At 49.3% G+C, this 19,684-nt stretch overlaps 2 protein-coding genes and 1 long non-coding RNA gene across 13 annotated transcripts in view; 2 read left to right on the top strand and 1 right to left on the bottom strand.

The window, feature by feature from the left end:
• Positions 1-714: 714 nt before the first annotated feature.
• GAMT (guanidinoacetate N-methyltransferase) lies at positions 715-9,293 on the bottom strand. Of its 2 annotated transcripts, none has more exons than XM_083484149.1 (7): positions 9,082-9,293; positions 6,613-6,810; positions 5,042-5,187; positions 4,436-4,499; positions 2,198-2,265; positions 1,379-1,489; positions 715-1,065 (listed from the first exon to the last, which is right to left on the bottom strand). In XM_083484149.1, the coding sequence occupies exons 1-7, from the start codon at positions 9,146-9,148 to the stop codon at positions 928-930; spliced, it is 792 nt and encodes a 263-aa protein (XP_083340275.1). In that variant the 5' UTR covers positions 9,149-9,293; the 3' UTR covers positions 715-927. The 2 variants fall into 2 exon arrangements, with proteins under 2 accessions (XP_083340275.1, XP_083340274.1); XM_083484148.1 differs by lacking the exon at positions 9,082-9,293 and adding an exon at positions 7,079-7,196.
• A 419-nt stretch (positions 9,294-9,712) lies between these two features.
• The window catches only part of DAZAP1 (DAZ associated protein 1), a 51,629-nt gene continuing 41,657 nt past the window's right edge, over positions 9,713-19,684 (top strand). For 6 of the 10 annotated variants that reach the window (XR_014521018.1, XR_014521019.1, XM_083484029.1 and 3 more), the window contains exon 1: positions 9,713-10,149. Coding sequence is in view for 6 of the 10 variants with exons in the window: in XM_083484029.1 (XP_083340155.1) it covers positions 10,118-10,149 (32 nt within the window). In the remaining 4 variants the exon portion in view is untranslated. The remainder of the gene's footprint in view (positions 10,150-19,684) is intronic. The other 4 variants (XR_014521017.1, XM_083484031.1, XM_083484033.1 and 1 more) reach the window with 3 other exon arrangements.
• On the top strand, positions 15,150-19,440 carry LOC310697646. The gene is made up of 2 exons (XR_014521133.1): positions 15,150-15,453; positions 15,808-19,440. It is a non-coding gene; the product is annotated as an uncharacterized lncRNA (long non-coding RNA).

Raw genomic sequence — 19,684 nt, 5'->3', positions numbered from 1 at the left:
ACCCAGCGTCGTTCGGGTCGACTTCCGGAAGGCAGCCTGTTTGCTCAGGGGATAAAAGTTTGTGCTTTGGAGGCAGGAAGCCCCGGGTTCAAACTCTGGTTAAAAAAGAGGCGGGTGTAAAAAAGACCTTTGTTTGGAGAGCTGCTGCCAGACAGAGTAGTCCTCAGCAGGCTGCATGGACCAATCGCCTGCCTTTAGAGCAGGGGTCGGCAAGTTTATGAAGCAAGATGAGCGCCGCAACCCCAGAGTCGGTCACGACTGGACCTAATGGTCAAGGGTCCCTTTACCTTTACTACAGCAACAGAAGATAGGCTGGTGACTTATACGTAGCCAGACTACTGATCCATCCGGCTTAGTACGGTCTACACTGGCTGGCAGCCGTTCTCCCAAATGGAGATGTCGGGGATGGAACCCGGCGCCTTCCACAGGCCACACAGGTGCTGAGCTGAAAAGTCATGTCCCTAGTCCTCATGGTTCTGAATGGAAAGGCAAATTTGAACAGAAGTCGGCCTGTTACCAAATCAGACCAGAAGCCCATCTATCTACAAGGGCCGGCAGGGGCTGTGTGGGGTCTGCAGGCAGAGAAGGGTCTACCGCAGCCCTGCTTACGGAGACGCCACCGGAGGGATCGATCCACGGACCTTCTGCATGCGTTGTCTGCAACCGAGTTACACCCAGTTTGCCGTTCGGCAGAGATGAAAGGAGACAAGGCAATGTGGAAAAGAATTCTCTTGATCGACAGAACAGATTGCAATTTTTTTGGCCAAAGGGCTCGTGTCCATGTGCCCGGAGGCTCGAAAAACGAGAGGCCATCTCCCTCCCCGATTTCTGTTTGGCCGCAAAAGAGCGGACCGTCTCGGCTGCGCCTGCTGCGGTCAACATGCCCTTCCTCAGAGAGCTGGCCGGTCGGGGAACGGGCTGGCAGCTCTACTTGATGATGGCGGGAGTGATCATTTTGGGGAAGGAGTAGTATCTGCAGTCGGACGGAGGGACGAGGTCCATGACGGCCGTGTGGATGTTCTCCTTCTTGAAACCGGCCTCCACCAGGTGCTCCACCTGTGTTTCCTAAAATGCGGGAGGAAAGCGCCTTGAGGAGACTTTAAACCCACCACACAAGAAACGCGGTTGTAAAGAACCAGCAATTTGAATGCACTATGAACATCCGACACCAGAGGGTGCCAGAGAGCAGAGAATTTTAAAACGCAGTTTTCCTTGGGGTTTTTTTTTCTTATAACGATCCAAGGAAGAGGAATGGCAATGAGAGCCGTTTAAATCTATGGGGTGGGTCTACTTGCGGGAGCCAGACTAGAATTCGCACGGACACAGAGCTCTTGTTCCCTGGCCTCCACCCGCCCGCAAAGCCCTCCCTCGCCCTCACCTGAAACATCTTCTCGATGTCCGAATACTTGTTCTTGAGGAGGTCTCCCCAAGAGGTCAGGTTGCAGTAGGTGAGGACCCCTCCGGGCTTCAGGAGGCGGTAAGCATGGCCCTGCAGGAAAGTTATTATTATTATATTATTATTATTATTATTATTATTATTATTATTATTATTATTATTATTATTTCAGTTTCCATTTATTAAATTTAGAAAAACTGGCAGCCATGATTTAAGACTTTCGAAAAGAAAGAAGGACAATAAACGAAAAACAGATTAAAACCTGCATCACATGATTTCAGCCAGCACCGGATTTACGTATAAGCTAAACCAGCTATAGCTTAGGGCCCCACTCTCTTGGAGACCCCCCCCCTAAATATACTTCTTCTTAATTGTATTTCAGTTACTTGGATAAAATACATATTTTGTTATGTGCAAATGGCTTTAGATACCTATTGGGTCCATAAATTACCATATAGCATGTATTCAACACAAAAAAGAGTGACAATTTGTTGTTGACAAAGGACAGCTGGACGTAGAAAGGGCCTCATTACCTTCAGGAGCTTGGGGTCTCATCAAACCTAAACCCAGCCCTGATTTCAGGCTATATTCGCGGCTGCCGTGCTGAGCTCCTGGATTTCAAAACTGACCGCCCTGCAATCGCCAGCGACAAAGGGAAAGCCACAATCCCTGTTGCTACCTTCCCAGGAACTGCCAGGGAGCGCTCAAAAAATACTCTTGATCATTCCTGCCCTGAAGGGTTTGCTTTTGGGTTTGCGATATTTCTTTAGGAAGCCACCTCGCTTTTTGCAACTGCCTTACCTTGATGAAGCTGAACTGGTGAGTGTGCCAGGTTTCGGCTGAGAGAGGGTACGTGTCGTAGAGGATTCCTGGAGGTTGCAGGAAAGAAACAGGAAATAATAATAATAATATTATAATAATAATAATTTTTATTTATACCCCGCCCTCCCCAGCCAAGGCCGGGCTCAGGGCGGCTTACAAGCAATAATAAAAACAAGTTGGATGATTACAACTTAAAAACAAAATTAAAATAATGAAACATTAAAATATTAAAATGTAGCCTCATTGCAGGAGGAGAAAGGAAAAGAAAAAAGAAAGAGGGGGAGGGAATCAAATTGGCTCCAAGCCAAAGGCCAGGCGGAACAACTCTGTCTTACAGGCCCTGCGGAAAGAAATCAGATCCTGCAGGGCCCTGGTCTCATGAGGCAGAATGTTCCACCAGGCTGGAGCCACTGCTGAAAAGGCCCTGGCTCTGGTTGAGGCTAATTTAACTTCCTTAGGGCCTGGGACCACTAGGGTGTTGCTATTTATGGACCTTGAGGCTCTCCGTGGGGCATACCGGGTGAGGTGGTCCTGTAGGTACGAGGGTCCTAGGCCATGAAGGGCTTTAAAGGTCAAAAGCAGCCCCTTAAATCTGACCCTGTACTCCACCGGGAGCCAGTGCAGCTGGAAAAGCACTGGGTGAATATGCTCCCATGGCAGAGACCCCGTGAGGAGCCTCGCTGCAGCATTCTGCACCCGCTGGAGCTTTTGGGACAGCTTCAAGGGCAGCCCTGCGTAGAGCGAATTACAGTAGTCAAGCCTGGAGGTGACCATCGCATGGATCACTGTGGCCAGGTCGGGGCCAGAAAGGTAGAACTTGCCAACTTAGGAGTCTCCCGCACCTCCTAAAGCAAAAGGTGGACTTCTTTATTCCAGAGGTGGGAAACACCTGGCCCCCAGACGATGCTGACATACAGCTCCCTTCAGCCAAAACAAGCATGGCCAATGGCAAGGGAGGATTGGGAGTTCATAAAAATCAGAGATGATTTTTAAAAACTGGGATAATAATAATAATTGTTGTTGTTTATACCCCACTCATCTGGCTGGGTTTCCCCAGCCACTCTGGGCGGCTCCCAACAGAATATTAAAAATACGATAAAGCATCAAACATTAAAAACTTCCCTGAGCAGGGCTGCCTTCAGATGTCTTCTAAAAGTCAGGTAGTTGTTTATTTCCTTGACATCTGGTGGGAGGGCGTTCCACAGGGCGGGTGCCACCACCGAGAAGGCCCTCTGCCTGGTTTCCTGTAACCTCATGTTTCACAATGAGGGAACCGCCAGAAGGCCCTCGGAGTTGGACTTCAGTGTCTGGGCTGGACGATGGGAGTGGAGACGCTCCTTAAGGTCTACTGGGCCGTTTAGGGCTTTCAAGGTCAGCACCAACACTTTGAATTGTGCTTAAAAACATCCTGAGAGCCAATGTAGGTCTTTCAAGACCGGTGTTATATGGTTTTGGCGGCTGCTCCCAGTCCCCAGTCTAGCTGCCGCATTCTGGATTAGCTGTAGTTTCTGGGTCACCTTCAAAGGCAGCCCCACGGAGAGCGGATGGCAGTAGTCCAAGTGGGAGATAACCAGAGCATGCACCACTCTGGAGAGACAGTCTGTGGGCAGGTAGGGTCTCAGATGGACCTGGTAGACAGCTGCCCTGGACACAGAATTGACCTGAGCCTCCATGGACAGCTGTGAGTCCAAAATGATTCCCAGGCTGCGCACCTGGTCCTTCGGGGGCACAGTGACCCCATTCAGGACCAGGGAATCCTCCATACCTTCCTGCCCCCCCCCAAAAAAAACCTGTACAGCAAATACAACAGGAACTGGGAACTGGGTGCGAATTAATGGATACACAGTAAGAAAAGAATTGTGGGGGTTTCATTTTAATATATGATCACAGCAGAGAGACTCTTGTGCGGAAGACAGAAAGACTTACTATTGCCTTATTCTGGAATTCAAAAGCATTTCTGCCTCCAACCAGGAGACAGAACATAGATTCCATTGATGGCCTTTCCCCTCCATGAATTTGTCTAATCCCCTCTTAAAGCCATCCAAGTTGGTCCTGATAGCCTACTGTGGCAGGGAGTTCCACAGTATGCGTGGGGCGAAGAAGGGCTTTATTTGACCCGTCCTGAATCTCCCAGTTTGTTCAGCTTAATTGGACGCACACCAGTTCTGGGGTCCTGAGAGAAAGGGAGGAAAGCTTTTCATCGGGTCTCTTGCTTACCGTTGAAATGTTCTTCGGGCAGGGTGGGGACCACGTCCTCCCACAACCCCTTCAAGGGGACGACCTTGGGACCAGAGCAGAGGAGAGGAGGTTAATGACTGACCACTCAACTGACTCAGCAGCTGGGAATCAGCTCTGAAAAGTTTGCCCAACTCCTCTCGGTTTGCAGTTTAACCTGCTTTGGTTCTTTGGGTCAGAGAGGGGCTGTTGGAGAGCAAAGAAGACTCAAAAGAAGAAATAAAATTGAAGCAGAAAAACATTATTAAAATTTGTACCTTGGTTTTCGAACAGCTTACCGTATTTTTTTCTCTCTAAAACTCACTTTTCCCCTCCTAAAAAGTAAGGGGAAATGTGTGTGCGTCTTATGGAGCGAATGCAGGCTGCGCAGCTATCCCAGAAGCCAGAACAGCAAGAGGGATTGCTGCTTTCGCTGCGCAGCGCTCCCTCTTGCTGTTCTGGCTTCTGGGATTCAGAATATCTTTTTTCTTGTTTTCCTCTTCCAAAAACTAGATGCGTCTTGTGGTCTGGTGCGTCTTATAGAGCGAAAAATACGGTAGTACACACCCCTCTATGACCTGATTCAGCCTTAGGGCTCTTCTGACATACCTTGTGAGGCTGTGTTTTCGCCCACTCCTTCAGCCGCTGGAAGACACCCTCATTGCACTCAATGATCCAGTGTTCCTCGATGTTGAACTCCTCGATTTTGGTGGCGGCGATCGCCATGCCGAAACCCACCTCCAGCACCCGGCCCCCTGAGTGCGACACACAACAGCAAGGAGGTCCGGTTAGCGGCCGTGCCTCTTTGAGCAGACTAAGGAGACAGGTTGAGGGTTAAATCTGCAGAGGGACATTTAAACCTCCTTTCCCACCTATGTGTGGGAGAAATAGAAAAAGTGAATGGACTGCGAAGCCTTTTCAGCAGAGTCAAAGGCTCTTACATTTTGCAGCCTGCTAAAGTGCAGGAATAAGGCAATTGCGGCTTTTAATGCCTTTTCTTTGGGGTCTGCTGACACCCCCCTTTCATCCCCGTTGCATAGAATGAAGCACACTTTTTTAAGTAAGATAAACAAACCCAGCCAGATGGGCGGGGTATAAACAATAAAATTGTTGTTGTTGAACAAAAAGTTTACTTACAATTCAATGCAGGCAGCAAGTGCAGTACGAGCAAGAAAAAGTCTTGGGTCCAAAATTCAAAAGTCGGCTTCTAAATTGGCTGCCCCCCCCCCAACACATGCCTGATCAGTCTGGAAGCAGGGGTGCCAATTTGAATAAAATATTGGGGAGGCCCAGGTAAGACCCGCCCCGCATAATCAATCACAAGATGCGGAGCACGGACACCATTTGAATGGCATTGCCTATCATCTGGGGGGGGGGAAGCATGCCCCCCTTAAATATTGCCAGAGACAAAAGTGCGTGGAACAAGTTTGTGTGTTGGCCTTCTGGCTAAACACGAGAAGGTCAGGGTTCACTGTTAACATATAAAGATGCTGTAAGAAAAATCTAGATTTTTTTTGCTCTATCCAAGAGAATCATTCTTCCCGTAGACTTACATTCCACGTCTCAGCCCACAGCTGTCGGGAAAAGCCCAACCCCTGAATCGAACCCACAGACAAGCGTTTTTTTTAAAGGGGGAGATAGTTTGCAGAGTGGCTATTCTTAACTCTGCTGCAACACAAGGAGGTCTCAGGCAGGAAGACTTGGGGTGAGGGGCGGAAAAGGCTAAAGCACATTCCTTCACTGCTGCTCCCGCGTCCAATAATCCCTGGAATGTTAGCTAAAGGGTCTGGGAGTTGTAGCTCAAAACCACTAGAATTACCTATATTACGCAAATCCACTTGAAAAAAACACGTAGAGGTAATAGGCTGTATATTAACAATTGTAAAGTCATTTACTAGAAGCTACTTCTCAAAATTATAGGGACACGGGTGGCGCTGTGGGTTAAACCACAGAGCCTAGGACTTGACGATCAGAAGGTCGGCAGTTTGAATCCCTGCGACGGGGTGAGCTCCCGTTGCTCAGTCCCTGCTCCTGCCAACCTAGCAGTTCAAAAGCGTGTCAAAGTGCAAGTAGATAAATAGGTACCACTCCAGCGGGAAGGTAAATGGCATTTCCATGGGTGCGTCTTGTGGTCTGGTGCATCTTATAGAGCGAAAAATACAGTACATGCACCAGCCTACCTTTCGAAGCTGCCACGGAAGCAAGGGAATGCATGTAGGGAGTCTCCCAGCGCTCCATAACCGGCTTCCCCATGATCTCCAAGTGGGTGTCCGTCGTGTTGTACCCCGCGGCCGCTTCTTTCCAGGAGGGCTTGCAGTTCTCCCCTTCCAGGAAAATTGGTTGGGCGGTTTCGGAGGAGGAAGTCATGTTGGCTTGTGCTGGAGAGGCAGAGAGAGAAAGAGAGAGCTGGAGATTTAACAGATCCCAGCAGGAACCCCTTTGGACTTTAAATAAGTTGGCTTTAAATAGATGAAGCTGGGGGGCGAAGGGGAGGGGAAAACAGCTGAGTCTGCAACTCAGGAGTGCTGAGTTGAAAAGGGAAGGGTGATTCCATGCCTCCCCCCCCCCCCCTCATTTTGCAACGCCCATTTCCAAATGGGAAAGGAACGAGGGGACACCTGCTGGATAAATCTTGCATGCATTCACCCAGTGCTGGGTTTACGTATAAGCTAAAGGAGCTGTAGCTTAGGGCCTCACTCTCTTGGGGGCCCCCAAAAAAAATTAAAAGGGGAAAAAACTGGATGTACATTTCCAAAATATACGATAAAAAACCAATAAAATAAAACCTGCATACAGCAACAGTGTTTTGTTTTGTTTTGTTTTGTGTTGTGCAGGTTCCTGTGATGTAAGTCATGTCCCCCGCCTGCTAGCCTGCTCCCTAAAATATCACTGGTTTACTCCTTTCTATATATAGGGTGTCTGTATAGTTAAAGCTCTGGTTTTCCCAGTAGTGATGTATGGAAGTGAGAGCTGGACCATAAAGAAGGCTGATTGCCGAAGAATGGATGCTTTTGAATTCTGGTGCTGGAGGAGACTCTTGAGAGTCCCATGGACTGCAAGAAGATCAAACCTCTCCATTCTGAAGGAAATCAGCCCTGAGTGCTCACTGGAAGGACAGATCCTGAAGCTGCGGCTCCAAGACTTTGGCCCCCTCATGAGAAGAGAAGACTCCCTGGAAAAGACCCTGATGTTGGGAAAGATGGAGGGCGCAAGGAGAAGGGGACGGCAGAGGACGAGATGGTGGGACAGTGTTCTCGAAGCTACCAGCATGAGTTTGACCAAACTGCAGGAGGCAGTGGAAGACAGGAGGGCCTGGCATGCTCTGGTCCAGGGGGTCACGAAGAGGCGGACATAACTAAACAACAACAGGAATTTTTTATCCAAAATATAGTCCGGCCCCCCACAAGGTCGGAGGGACAGGGGACCGGCCCCCTGCTGAAAAAGTTTGCTGACCCCTGGTATAGGGTTTACTCTTCTCCCCAAGGTAATACTGTCTTTGCGATGGTGGCTGGTAGCCGCTGATAGTGTTCACACACACTCCTGCAAGTTTGTCCTACGTATCCTCTTTTAAAGCTATTAAGGTTTGTGGCCGTCGCTGCCTCCTGCAAAAGTGAGTTCCGCAGTTCCTTTTTCTCCATCCCGAATCTTCCAACATCCAGTTTCGCCCGACGTCCACAAGTTCTAGCAAAGGAGGAAAACACTTGCCGTATTTGTTGCTCTATAAGACGCACCAGACCACAAGACGCACCTAGTTTTTGGAGGAGGAAAACAAGAAAAAAATATTCTGAATCCCAGAAGCCAGAACAGCAAGAGGGATCGCTGCGCAGTGAAAGCAGCAATCCCTCTTGCTGTTCTGGCTTCTGGTATAGCTGCGCAGCCTGCATTCGCTCCATAAGACGCGCACACATTTCCCCTTACTTTTTAGGAGGGGAAAAGTGAGTCTTATAGAGCAAAAAATATGGTATCTGTCTGCTTTCTGCAGAATTATGCATATAATTCTGTCTCGGGTCGCTTCTCGGGCTCGCCTTTCCTCCAAACTAATAATAATAATAATGATAATAATCCTCAATGCTGCAACATTTCCTCCTTCCCCTTTGCTGCCCTTTCCCGAAACTTTCCCCAACTCTGCAATATCCTTTTTTTGACATGAAGCGAGCAGAACTGGACACATAATAAATAATAATAATAATAATAATAATAATTATTATTATTATTATTATAGATTTGCATGATGACATTCATGGCACTGGCGGTTTTATTTTCAGCTCCTTTCCCCCAGAGTGGCTGGGGAAACTCAACCAGATGGGCGGGGTATAAATAATAAATTATTATTATTATTATTATTATTATTATGATCCCTGGCATGGGATTTGCCTTTGTCAGGGCTGCTGCCCGCTTGGGTCGACGTCTCCATCAAGACCCTTCGAGGTTTTATTCGTGGTCCACGTGAAATTCATTTGCTTATTTATTTATTTGCCCCAATATGCACCAGGTAATTTATACTGGCCCTAAGAAAACGGCCTGAGGGCCGCATTTCACTCTGAGCAACTTTATGAGGGCCACCAGAGGCCAAATGAGCCAGGCAATAAATGCATTATTATTTTTTTACTTTTCCCCCAGTAGGTGAGTTTCCCTGCACAATCACGTACATGTGAGTTCAGGATAAAATGTGTCTCTGAGCATGTACAGAGTGCCTCCTTTCCTACTAAAAGGCATTTTTGGGGGGGCTGGCACCAAAAGCTTCTTTTCCTTCCCCCTTAGAATCTATTTAATCCTCTTAAAACAGACATCCCCCCCCCCCACAAATGGCCTTTTCCTATAATAATCCCATTTTCATCCCCTCAGCCCAACGGACTACAACCCCCATGAAGCCTTGCGGCGGCAAAATACGCTATGTTCCCTCAGCGCATGCGCACCTTTCTCCTCTAACCCTTTCTCTTCCTGACCCCTCAGGCGGGCGCAAAGACGTGCTCTGCGTGCGAGCGGCTACAAACTACACTTCCCATCATCCTTTAGGAAGGCGAGACGTTTTCTCCGCCTACATTAACGAATTATTTTTTTAAAAAAAACTACACCTCCCATAATGCCTTTCGCGGAAAAAACCCCGTCTTGACGAGCAACGCGCGTGCGCGCCGCCTCTTCCTCCCTTCAGCTCCCCGCGTCGCCCTCTCCCGCCCCTGCGGTAAACCCCGTTTAGAACCAGCCAATGGCGAATAGTGGGTGGAGCGTAGGAAGGAAAAGAAAGCCTCCTCAAGCCTGCTCGCGCTTTGGCGCAAGCGCAGTGCGGCGCTTGTCCGGCCGGGAGCGGCGGTTGGCGGCCGCAGGGAAACGGAGGGGCGGGAGCGCGCGCGCGTGTGCGTGCGTGCCGCTTGCGCATGCGCGCGACGCCCGCCTGGCTGCTGCTCGGTCGCCGGGGCCCTCTTGTGTGAGGTAAAATAGGAAAAGCCCCGAGAGAAGGAGGAGGAGGAGAGGCGGCGGCGGAGCCGGAGAGGAAGGAAGGGAAGAAGAGAGGGAAAGCCGCCTCAGCAGCAGCCACAACCGCCGCCGCCTCCTCCTCTCTCCCCCCCCCCTCACACCCCGCTCGGGTTCACCTCAGCGCCGGAGGAGGAAGCAGAAAGAGGCAGCGGCCAGAGAGGAGGAGGCGGAGGGGCAGCCGAGCGGGCCCAGGGCCTTCGCGCCCCCGCCATGAACAGCGTGGGGAGCGCCGACGAGATCGGGTGAGGGGGGGGAAGGGAGGGGGGAAAGGCCCTGTCACGTGTGGGGGGGGCAGGGCGAGGGGGGGAAGTGGGGGTCACGGGGAGGACACCCCCCCCTCTGTTTCCACATAGTAGCCTTGCTGTAAGGGTAGGGGGGAAAGAGGGATCCCCCCCAAAGACCACACTTACTATTTAGGGGGAAGGCCCTGTCACGTGGGGGGAAGTGGGGGTCATGGGGAGGACACCCCCTCTTCCTCTGTTTTCACATAGCGCTCTTGTAAGAGAAGGGGGGGAGAGGGAGCACCCCCCAAAAAAGACCACACTATTTAGGGGGAAAGGCCCTGTCACGTGTGGGGGGAACAGGGCGTGGGGGGGAAGTGGGGGTCACGGGGAGGACACCCCCCTCTTCATCGGTTTCCACATAGTAGCCCTGTTGTAAGGGGGGAAAGAGCCCCCCCAAAAGAGCACTCTTACTATTTAGGGGGAAGGCCCTGTCACCTGTGGGGGGGGTAGGGTGAGGGGGGGAAGTGGGGGTCACGGGGAGGACACCCCCCTCTGTTTCCACATAGTAGCCCTGCTGTAAGGGAAGGGGGGAAAGAGGGAGGCCCCCCCCAAAGACCACACTTACTATTTAGGGGGAAAGGCCCTGTCACGTGGGGGAAAGTGGGGGTCACGGGGAGGACACCCCCAAAAAAGACCACACTTGGGGGGAAGGGGAAAAAGAGGGAGCCCCCTAAAAGACTACATTTACTATTTAGGGGGAAGGCCCTGTCACATGTGGGGGGCAGGGCGTGGGGGGGAGTGGGGGTCACGGAGAGGACACCCCCCCTCTGTTTCCACATAGTAGCCTTGCTGTAAGGGAAGGGGAAAAAGAGGGAGCCCCTCCAAAAAAGACCACACTTACTATTTAGGGGGAAGGCCCTGTCACGTGGGGGGAAGTGGGGGTCACGGGGAGGACACCCCCCCAAAAAAGACCACACTTGGGGGGAAGGGGAAAAAGAGGGGGCCCCCTAAAAGACCACACTTACTATTTAGGGGGAAGGCCCTGTCACGTGGGGGGCAGGGCGAGGGGGGGAGTGGGGATCACAGGGAGGACACCCCCCTCTGTTTCCACATAGTAGCCTTGCTGTAAGGGAAGGGGAAAAAGAGGGAGCCCCCCAAAGACCACACTTACTATTTAGGGGGAAGGCCCTGTCACGTGGGGGAAAGTGGGGGGTCACGGGGAGGACACCCCCTCTTCCTCTGTTTCTACGTAGTAGCCCTGTTGTAAGGGGGAAAAGAGGGAGCCCCCAAAAGATTACTCTTACTATTTAGGGGGAAGGTCCTGTGGGGGGGCAGGGCGAGGGGGGGAAGTGGGGGTCACGGGGATGACATCCCCCTTTATTTCCACATAGTAGCCCTGCTGTAAGGGAAGGGAAGAAGGAGGCAGCACCCCCAAAAGATCACACTTACTACTTAGGGGGAAGGCCCACGTGGGGGGGCAGGGCGAAGGGGGGAAGTGGGGGTCACGGGGAGGACACCCCCTCTCCCTCTGTTTCCACATAGTAGCCCTGTTGTAAGGGGTGAAAGAGGGAGCCCCCCCAAAAAGACCTCACTCACTATTTAGGAGGAAGGCCCTGTCACGTGGGGGAAAAGTGGGGGCCACGGGGAGGACACCCCCTCTTCCTCTGTTTCCACATAATAGCCTTGTTGTAAGGGAAGGAAAAAAGAAGGAGACCCCCCCCAAAAAAAGACCACACTCTCACACCTTATTACTGTTTGGGTGAGACAGGTCTCAGCCCCTTCTCTTCTTTACCTGTCTTTCTCTTTTTTTATCCTGGATGTTGAGGGATTTCTTGGATTTGGCTGGAGAAGAGAGTGACCTCTCTATCCCCACCCCCAACAGAGGACCCTGCAGTGAAAAGGAAGGGCTTTTCTCCCCCTTCGCAACCACCCTCCTTGCCGCTTTCCCCCTTCCATCTCTCTCTGCGACAAGAGCCATAAATTTTGGGGAGGGGGCCGACGATCAGCAAGCAGGGCTGCTGAAAGTCAACCACCTTATAATGTTCATTTTTCCTTTATTTTGGATCTTTCTCTTTAGTTTCAGATCTTTCTCTCCCCCAGAGCTCAGGAAGAGGTGGGGAGGGAGGAAGCTGGGTTAACCTCCCTACTTTTTCAGCTATGAGGCAGGAGTTTCTCCAAAGGAAACCTCCCCCCCCCCGCCCCCACGGCCAGCACACGCTTCTCTGTACCCTCTATCCCTTGTCTCTCTTACCCCCTCTGCACTGCAGGGCAAGGTGGGTCAAGGGGTCTTAACTCTTCTCTATTTTGGGGGTGGGGTTGAAGTTGAGGGCCTGGGAGAAGGCCAGTTTTGGGGGGGGGGTGAGAGGAGCTGCGAGAAACTCTAACGAAAGGCATCCTCCCTCCGTCTATCTCCAACCTTTCTCTGTGCCAAAAGGATGAGCTATTAATTAGGGTGGGTTGGATTCAAAATAATAATGGGTGGGCACTGTTGGGGGTTAAGGCCACAGAAGGTGAAAGAGAGCGTGGGGCGGGAGTCGTTATATCAGCAGAGCCATGGGGTGGGGGAGCTAAGTGCACAAATGGATTTCAGAAAAACGAGAACCTTGCTTGGTCTGTTGCACCCAAAGCCCCGCTTTCCACATTACTGAACCAGGTGCTTCCAGAAAGCCCATATGGCACCGTCCTGCCTTTAAACATGGAGGAGGGTTCTCTCTAGGGCGCTGTTGGTCTGTGATTGCTACTTTGCAGATAAGCAAATGGGGATTTGGAGCACAACCTCCAATGGAGAGGTAGCTGCTGTTGGGATTTGAGACCCCAGTTGGTGGGTTGTATTAGACTAGAGGGCTCCCAGCAGATACGCAAAGATCTGTCTCCTGGATTATTGGATGGTGGAGCAGACATGGCAGCGAAAGGTTCTTTCAGCATACTGTATGCTTTTATATGGTTGAGGTACTGGACTTATTCCTTTCCTGGGCTCCATTCCTTCCAAAACACACAGGGAGGTGATTCAACTGTTGAGGACATGTGTTGGTGCATATAGTGATAACACTGTTGCGGATAATACTTGTCAGGTGCTCTTAAATTACTCCTTAGGTAATATGTGGATATAGATCGAGATTGTAGTGAGATTGTGGGCTCATATCCAGCTCCGTAATCAGTTCAGAGGCCCAGGCCATTTGTTGCCCTCTGACATGCGTTTTGGGGTTCCTCTCACAACAAACACACCCCAAACCCCCACATCCTCTGACATCCTGCTTGCTGCCTTTTGGGTGATGGGTTTCTAGCTCGGCAGTACAAATCGAAGGCTGTGGAGCAGCTGGCAGCTTGCACCTGGCTATGCAGCTGGGGCATAAGGTCATCAGGCTGGGATCTTCGGCAGCTCCAGTGTCTCCCTTGTGAAGAGCTCCAATTATTATCTGAGGTCCCTCTGCACACTTTGTGAGGGAAGGTGGGCATTGGTTGCTGAACCATTCTCCTCCTTGTCCCTTGTGACCCTATACAAGCCATCATATTCGGACCTTTGCCCTCTCTTGTGCCTCTTAAGTCCCCTTCCTGCAGTTGAAGGAGGTTGAGAACCTGTGTAGGACAAGAAAACTGGTGATTCATCAATGTTGCCCCATGATGCATGGAGCTTGCCCCTCTTGTGTTGAGCACGGCTGGCAAAGGCAGGGCTTTGCTTTCAGCCTCTGAGGCCGAGGCAGCCCACACTGGAGGGATAAAGGCTTAAAAAGAAGATTCTCTTTTGTATCTCGTTTTTTACTTCTCTGCCACATGCAGATAAGACCTCCTGGGGTGCCCAACGTGCCTTTATATTTCTTGTTCCCGGGCAGATTTCCACAGATCAATTTCCATCCTGGGAATGGCTGAATTTGAAGGGGGGGGGGTTACTTTTGTAAAGCCTTCTAAAGGATTTCATGCTTTTAATCTATAACCTCAAAATAGCTCACTGGTTGAGTCTTTGTATATGTCGTCCTTAGTCACCGTGCTCCAAATGTTGAACAGCGATGTCTGCGGTACAGTATGTAGGAAAAGAGCTGGGGCAATATATCTAAGCCCTAGCTCACTCAACTGCCATTCTATAGGAAATAAGCATACATAGCCTGAAATCGAAGAAACTATACTATGCTGAAAATGTGCTTAAAATCGGCAACTATAATATTTAGATTACGCCTCCATACATTTCTTCACGTTTAGTTTAATATCAAGCAGTTTGATCATAAAGTTTCTTCTACTATCAGGCCCATGCTTAAGAGGTACGGCATGCAAAATGAGGATGGTTGCAAAAGTATAAACATTGTGCCAGGGTTGCAAGTAGACAGTCATCTGAATACTTTTGGGGATGTGACAAGAAGAATGGCTCGTCCTTTGGGTTCTACTCATTGGGAAGATTTCTGCTCTGTGAGTTGTGAAGCATTTTCTCGTCAAAGTCTACCTTTTCCTTGAGTCTTACACCATCCCTCATAAAGCTAATTCATATTCCCATCTGAAATGCACTTAAAGACATTCATTCCTTGCAAGCTCTTTCCTTGTAGTGTGTTGCTAAGCCACTGTTGACATTTCTGCTTTAAGTGTCTTGAGGTTGGGCCCTGTCTTTGTTACTTGGTAAAGCATCAAGTACGTTGTTGCTGCTGCAGTAATTTTTAAAAGAAAAATACTGATAAGCTATACTGCCTTACCATTGTCAGAGTAGCACTCAAGGTGGCAGGAAAGAAGCTGCTTCTATCAGCCTTGTTTATATGAGCTGAATTTTAAATTTTTAATCTGAGCTGTGAAACCTCAGGTGAAAAATATACCATATTTTTTGCTCTATAAGACTCACTTTTTGCCTCCTAAAAAGTAAGGGGAAATGTGTGTGCGTCTTATGGAGCGAATGCTGGCTGCGCAGCTATCCCAGAAGCCAGAACAGCAAGAGGGATTGCTGCTTTCACTGCGCAGCAATGCTTCTTGCTGTTCTGGCTTCTGAGATTCAGAATATTTTTTTTCTTGTTTTCCTCCACCAAACATAGGTGCGTCTTGTAGTCTGGTGCGTCTTATAGAGCGAAAAATACGGTAACTGAAAAGCCCAAAGGTTCTTAGAAGTCACCTATGACCAGTGCAAATCCACTTCAGGCGACAATGCAGTAAATACTTTTATTTTTAAAAGGCCACAATGACTAAAATAGGTAGGTGTAGACCACCTATGTCAGTGGTAAGGAACCTGTGGTCCTCCAGATTTTGGACTACAATCTGAGTCTGACTCAGCCAACATGGCCAATGGTCAGGGATGATGGGAGTTCATCAACATCTGGAGAGCCATAGGTTCCCCGTTATTGGTCTAAAAAGGTAAAGGGACCCCTGACCATTAGGCCCAGTCATGGCCGACTCTGGGGTTGCGGCGCTCATCTCGCTTTATTGGCCGAGGGAGCCAGCGTACAGCTTCCGGGTCATGTGGCCAGCAGGACTAAGCCACTTCTGGCGAACCAGAGAAGCGCACGGAAACGCCGTTTACCTTCCCGCCGGAGCGCTACCTATTTATCTACTTGCACTTGGACGTGCTTTCGAACAGCTAGGTTGGCAGGAGCAACGGGAGCTCACCCTGTCATTGCGGGGATTCGAACCGCTGACCTTCTGATCAGCAAGCCCTAGGCTCTGTGGTTTAACCCACAGCGCCACCCGCGTCCCTTGGTCTAGGTCAAGGTATATGCGAGACTGGACAAGCAACCTGTAGACCTATTGCAAGTGGGACTGGATTTCCTCTAGACTTCCTTCATAAAGATTCAAGGAATGCTCTTTGCTTGTTGGCCTAACAAGTGCTAGATCCTGATGCCAGTTAGCAACAGCAAAATTCTCAGCGTTACGGGTGCTGTCAATTCTGGGTGTCCTCGCAACACTTATAAAATTCTAATAGCAAATAGTGTTTTTTAATTTCCTGATCCTGTGGAATGTGGCACAGTAAATGTGGCCACAATAATCTGTGTTGTTTTAATAAATTGGATTTGTAAGCTTATTTGTAGCTTGCTCATTATTTGTGGTTTCATAGGAAACTGTTTTCCTTCTGTGGTGAAGAGAAAGATAATGCAATAGGAATGGGCTGATTTTAGGCACAATGGCAGAGTTTGGTTTGCTTCAGAGAGAGAGAGAGAGCCTTCAAGGAGCCTCTGATTTAATTTCGTTTGTTTGCTATGTTTGCAGGGCATCCCATAACATAAAGTTCTCTGGGTGACATACAGTAAATAAGTTATAAAAAAATTAAAATACAAAGTAAAACATGAAGCCATTCAAGAACAGCATCAACACACCACAGCTTGATGCACCCCACCATTAAAAAACAGGTCTAAATTACTTAAGTAATTTTAAAGGGGTGGTTAGAAAAAAAATATATTCACCTGTCACCAGAAAGATCACGAAATTTTACTAGGCGAGTGGCTAGCGGCGTAGCATTGGTGGGGCCGCAGGGGCGGTTGCTCTCGGCGCAAATATTCTTAGGGGTGCAAAATTTCAAAAGAAAGTAGTTGTAATAAATTTTAAAAATAGTGTGCCCTCCCTCTCACATTTAAATCTCCCAATGTCCTCTGCACGGGTTTTGGAAAGAACCCTGCTCCCGACCAATCCCCCATTCAACTCTCTGCCATGCTCAGTGCTCACGGGACGCCACGGCTGCTACTCGGGTATGTTGCTTAGCTTTTGCCCCTCAGTTCCCGCCTATCGATAGGCAGTGCCAAGGATACTTGCCTTGCCCCGGGCTTTGGCAACCCATGTTACGCCACTGGGTGAGCCTTCCTGGGAAGGCTATTGCTTCACCAAAGTGCCCTCTCCTCTCCTTGGTCGTTGCCTGCCTTGCTTCATTCAGCAGGGACAGCTGGAACAGGCCCTCCAAAGAGGATCGCAAGGTGTGGGCAGGTATGTATGTGAGAAGGTGGCCTTCCAGGTCACTTAGTCTGAAGTCATTTAGAGCCTTAAAGGTTTAAATTGAGCACAGAAACAGACTAGATTAGCCCCAGTTAATCTTGCGGTGCTTTTCTTGACCAACTGCATCTTCCAGGCCATTTTCAGAGGCAGTCCCACATCCATCTCAGGTAGCAGAGCATGGGTGATTGTTGCCAAACCGTCTCCATCCAGGCAAGGTTGCAGCCTGCATACTGGCCGAATCTGATAAAAGGTGCTTGTACTGCTGCTGCGTCCTTGCCCTTCTTCCTCACCTCGTGCTCAGCAATTGCATCCTTTCCTGGAAGTAAAGGAGGGACAGAATTGCCATGCACACAGAGCGAGGAGAGGGAGCGCGCAAGCCCAAGGCTCCTTTAAGGCTCTCCTTTGGAGAGCCAGTGTGGTGTAGTGGTTAAGAGCGGTAGACTCATAATCTGGTGAACCGGGTTCGCTTCTCCGCTCCTCCACATGCAGCTGCTGGGTGACTTTGGGCTAGTCACACTTCTTTGAAGTCTCTCAGCCCCATTCACCTCACAGAGTGTTTGTTGTGGGGGAGGAAGGGAAAGGAGATTGTTAGCCGCTTTGAGACTCCTTAGGGTAGTGATAAAGCAGGATATCAAATCCAAACTCCTCCTCCTCCTCCTCTTCTTCTTCTTCTAATATTCACCCATGTCGGCCAAACCATGGTTTGGCGCTGCATCTGATGCAACCCAATGCAGAAAAAAGAGGAGGGCCCTTTGTTGGATGCTTAGCACACAATTCACATACAGCAAATTCATAAAAATGGCACAGGACCTAAAACCAAAAGTCAGAGGCTGCTCATCCAAATCCTATATATGGTCCCTCAGCAACAAGCTCAGTGGTGCTTAGTACCAAATCAGTCTGAATTGGACTGCATCTAGCCGGAGAAAATTCTCCATGGCCATTAAAGCTATTTATTTATTAAATTTCTATCTCGGCCTTCCAGCGGAGCCCAAAATAATCCAAGGGAACGAGAGCCTATAAATAATATGGACTGCTTTTCTGTGCTTTGCTACCCTGTTCCTCGGGGCTTTCAGTTAGGTATGTAGAAGTACCTGTTTCTTGTTGTTGCTGCTGTTGTTAGTAGCATTTTGTTTTAGCATTAAGGAAAGTGTTGCTTAAAACGAAGGGTCAAGCAAACCGGGTTCCCCACGGCATAGGAGATGAGCTGCTGGTAAAATAGTTAAGATGGCAGTGACCGAGCTCTGGAAGATGAGAGGTTTTGTTGGAACGGTTTGGTGCAAGGTAGCTTGCTTCTCTCGTGGTCTGTTTATTTATTTATTTCTCCATGCCATCTTCAGGCTGCAGCGGCGGTTTGTTCTGCATTTGCTCAGTGTACCAGAATCCCATCTAACACAAAGCCAAAGGCCAAAACTGTCTTAGCTTGTGGCAATCTATGGAGCTGTGTATAAATAGCCACACTTTATTTACATACAGCTGCTCTGCTTGACCTCGGAAAACCCTGCACTTTTCTTTTTTGCCTGAATATTTGTCGAGGTGGCCAGAAATAATTTACAATAGAGCTGGAAGACTGAAAAGATTTCAAAGTCCCTCCTCCTTGCAGAAAGATGCTTGGCTTAGGATATGTTTTGAGGCGGGGGGGGGTGTTACAGTAATTTTAATGGAAATGTTGGCTGCTCTGAGCCCCTTCAGTAAAAGGGGGGAAATGGGATTTAATGTGTTAGGGAACATGCCAGAGCAGGGTCAGGGACAAGTACAACCAGCCCCATATCCATAGTTTGTCATTTATTGTCATTTCTGTTGGGTGACTTTGCGCCACTTGCAACATCTCAGCCTCAGTTCTTTGTAACATGGGAATCTTAATGCTCTCTACCTTTCCAAATTTTTGCGAGTCAATCAGAATGGGAAAGTGTTTTGTATGTGGAAAAGATTCCTAGCTTCAACATCCTCAAATTGCCTTAGCCCTCTAGAATGAGTGTGCTTCGTCAATGGACTATATTTCAGCACGTGAACTTCCTTGCGTGCAAGTTGTTTTAGTCACACACACCTGACATCCAAGAATTAAGCAGTACCCCTCCAGTGTAGCCATTAGTTCCACGCAAGTTGCTTCTCCCCCTTTCACTGGTGAATAATAGGGTGCCTCTCAAGTATTCATTAGACCTGTGCGGTTGGGATTGTGCTTGGGCATCTCTTGATGCCTGCTTCAGCCAAGCTTGTGATAAGATTGTGGGTGAGTCCTGCCTTGCTAACAGTGGTGGTGACATCTCTCGGTATTGATGTCCCTGGACAACCCTCCTCCGTAGGCACACTCTGTGCTTTCTGCACAGCCATTGATGGGCACTGCGCATTATTAAAGCGAGCCGAAACACTTGGAGCGGTATTCATGCGTTTGCACGGAAAGCTGCCCTGAACTCTGCACTAGTTTTTTTTTTAAAAAGGAAAGTTCTTTTTGTTGGATGTCTGTTTTCCCAGTGGTAGATTTCAAGAGCTTGGATAAACCTGAATTTGTCTGATCTTAAGCAAGGGCTGGGATGCGGGTGGCGCTGTGGGTTAAACCACAGAGCCTAGGACTTGCTGATCAGAAGGTCGCGGTTCTAATCCCCGCAACGGGGTGAGCTCCCGTTGCTCGGTCCCTTCTCCTGCCAACCTAGCTGTTCGAAAGCACACC

The sequence above is a fragment of the Podarcis liolepis genome, assembly GCF_965112155.1.
Source record: "Podarcis liolepis genome assembly, chromosome: 18".
Classification (NCBI taxonomy): domain Eukaryota; kingdom Metazoa; phylum Chordata; class Lepidosauria; order Squamata; family Lacertidae; genus Podarcis; species Podarcis liolepis.
Note: the sequence above shows the minus strand (reverse complement) of the source record. Positions and strands in the feature narration are given on the sequence as shown.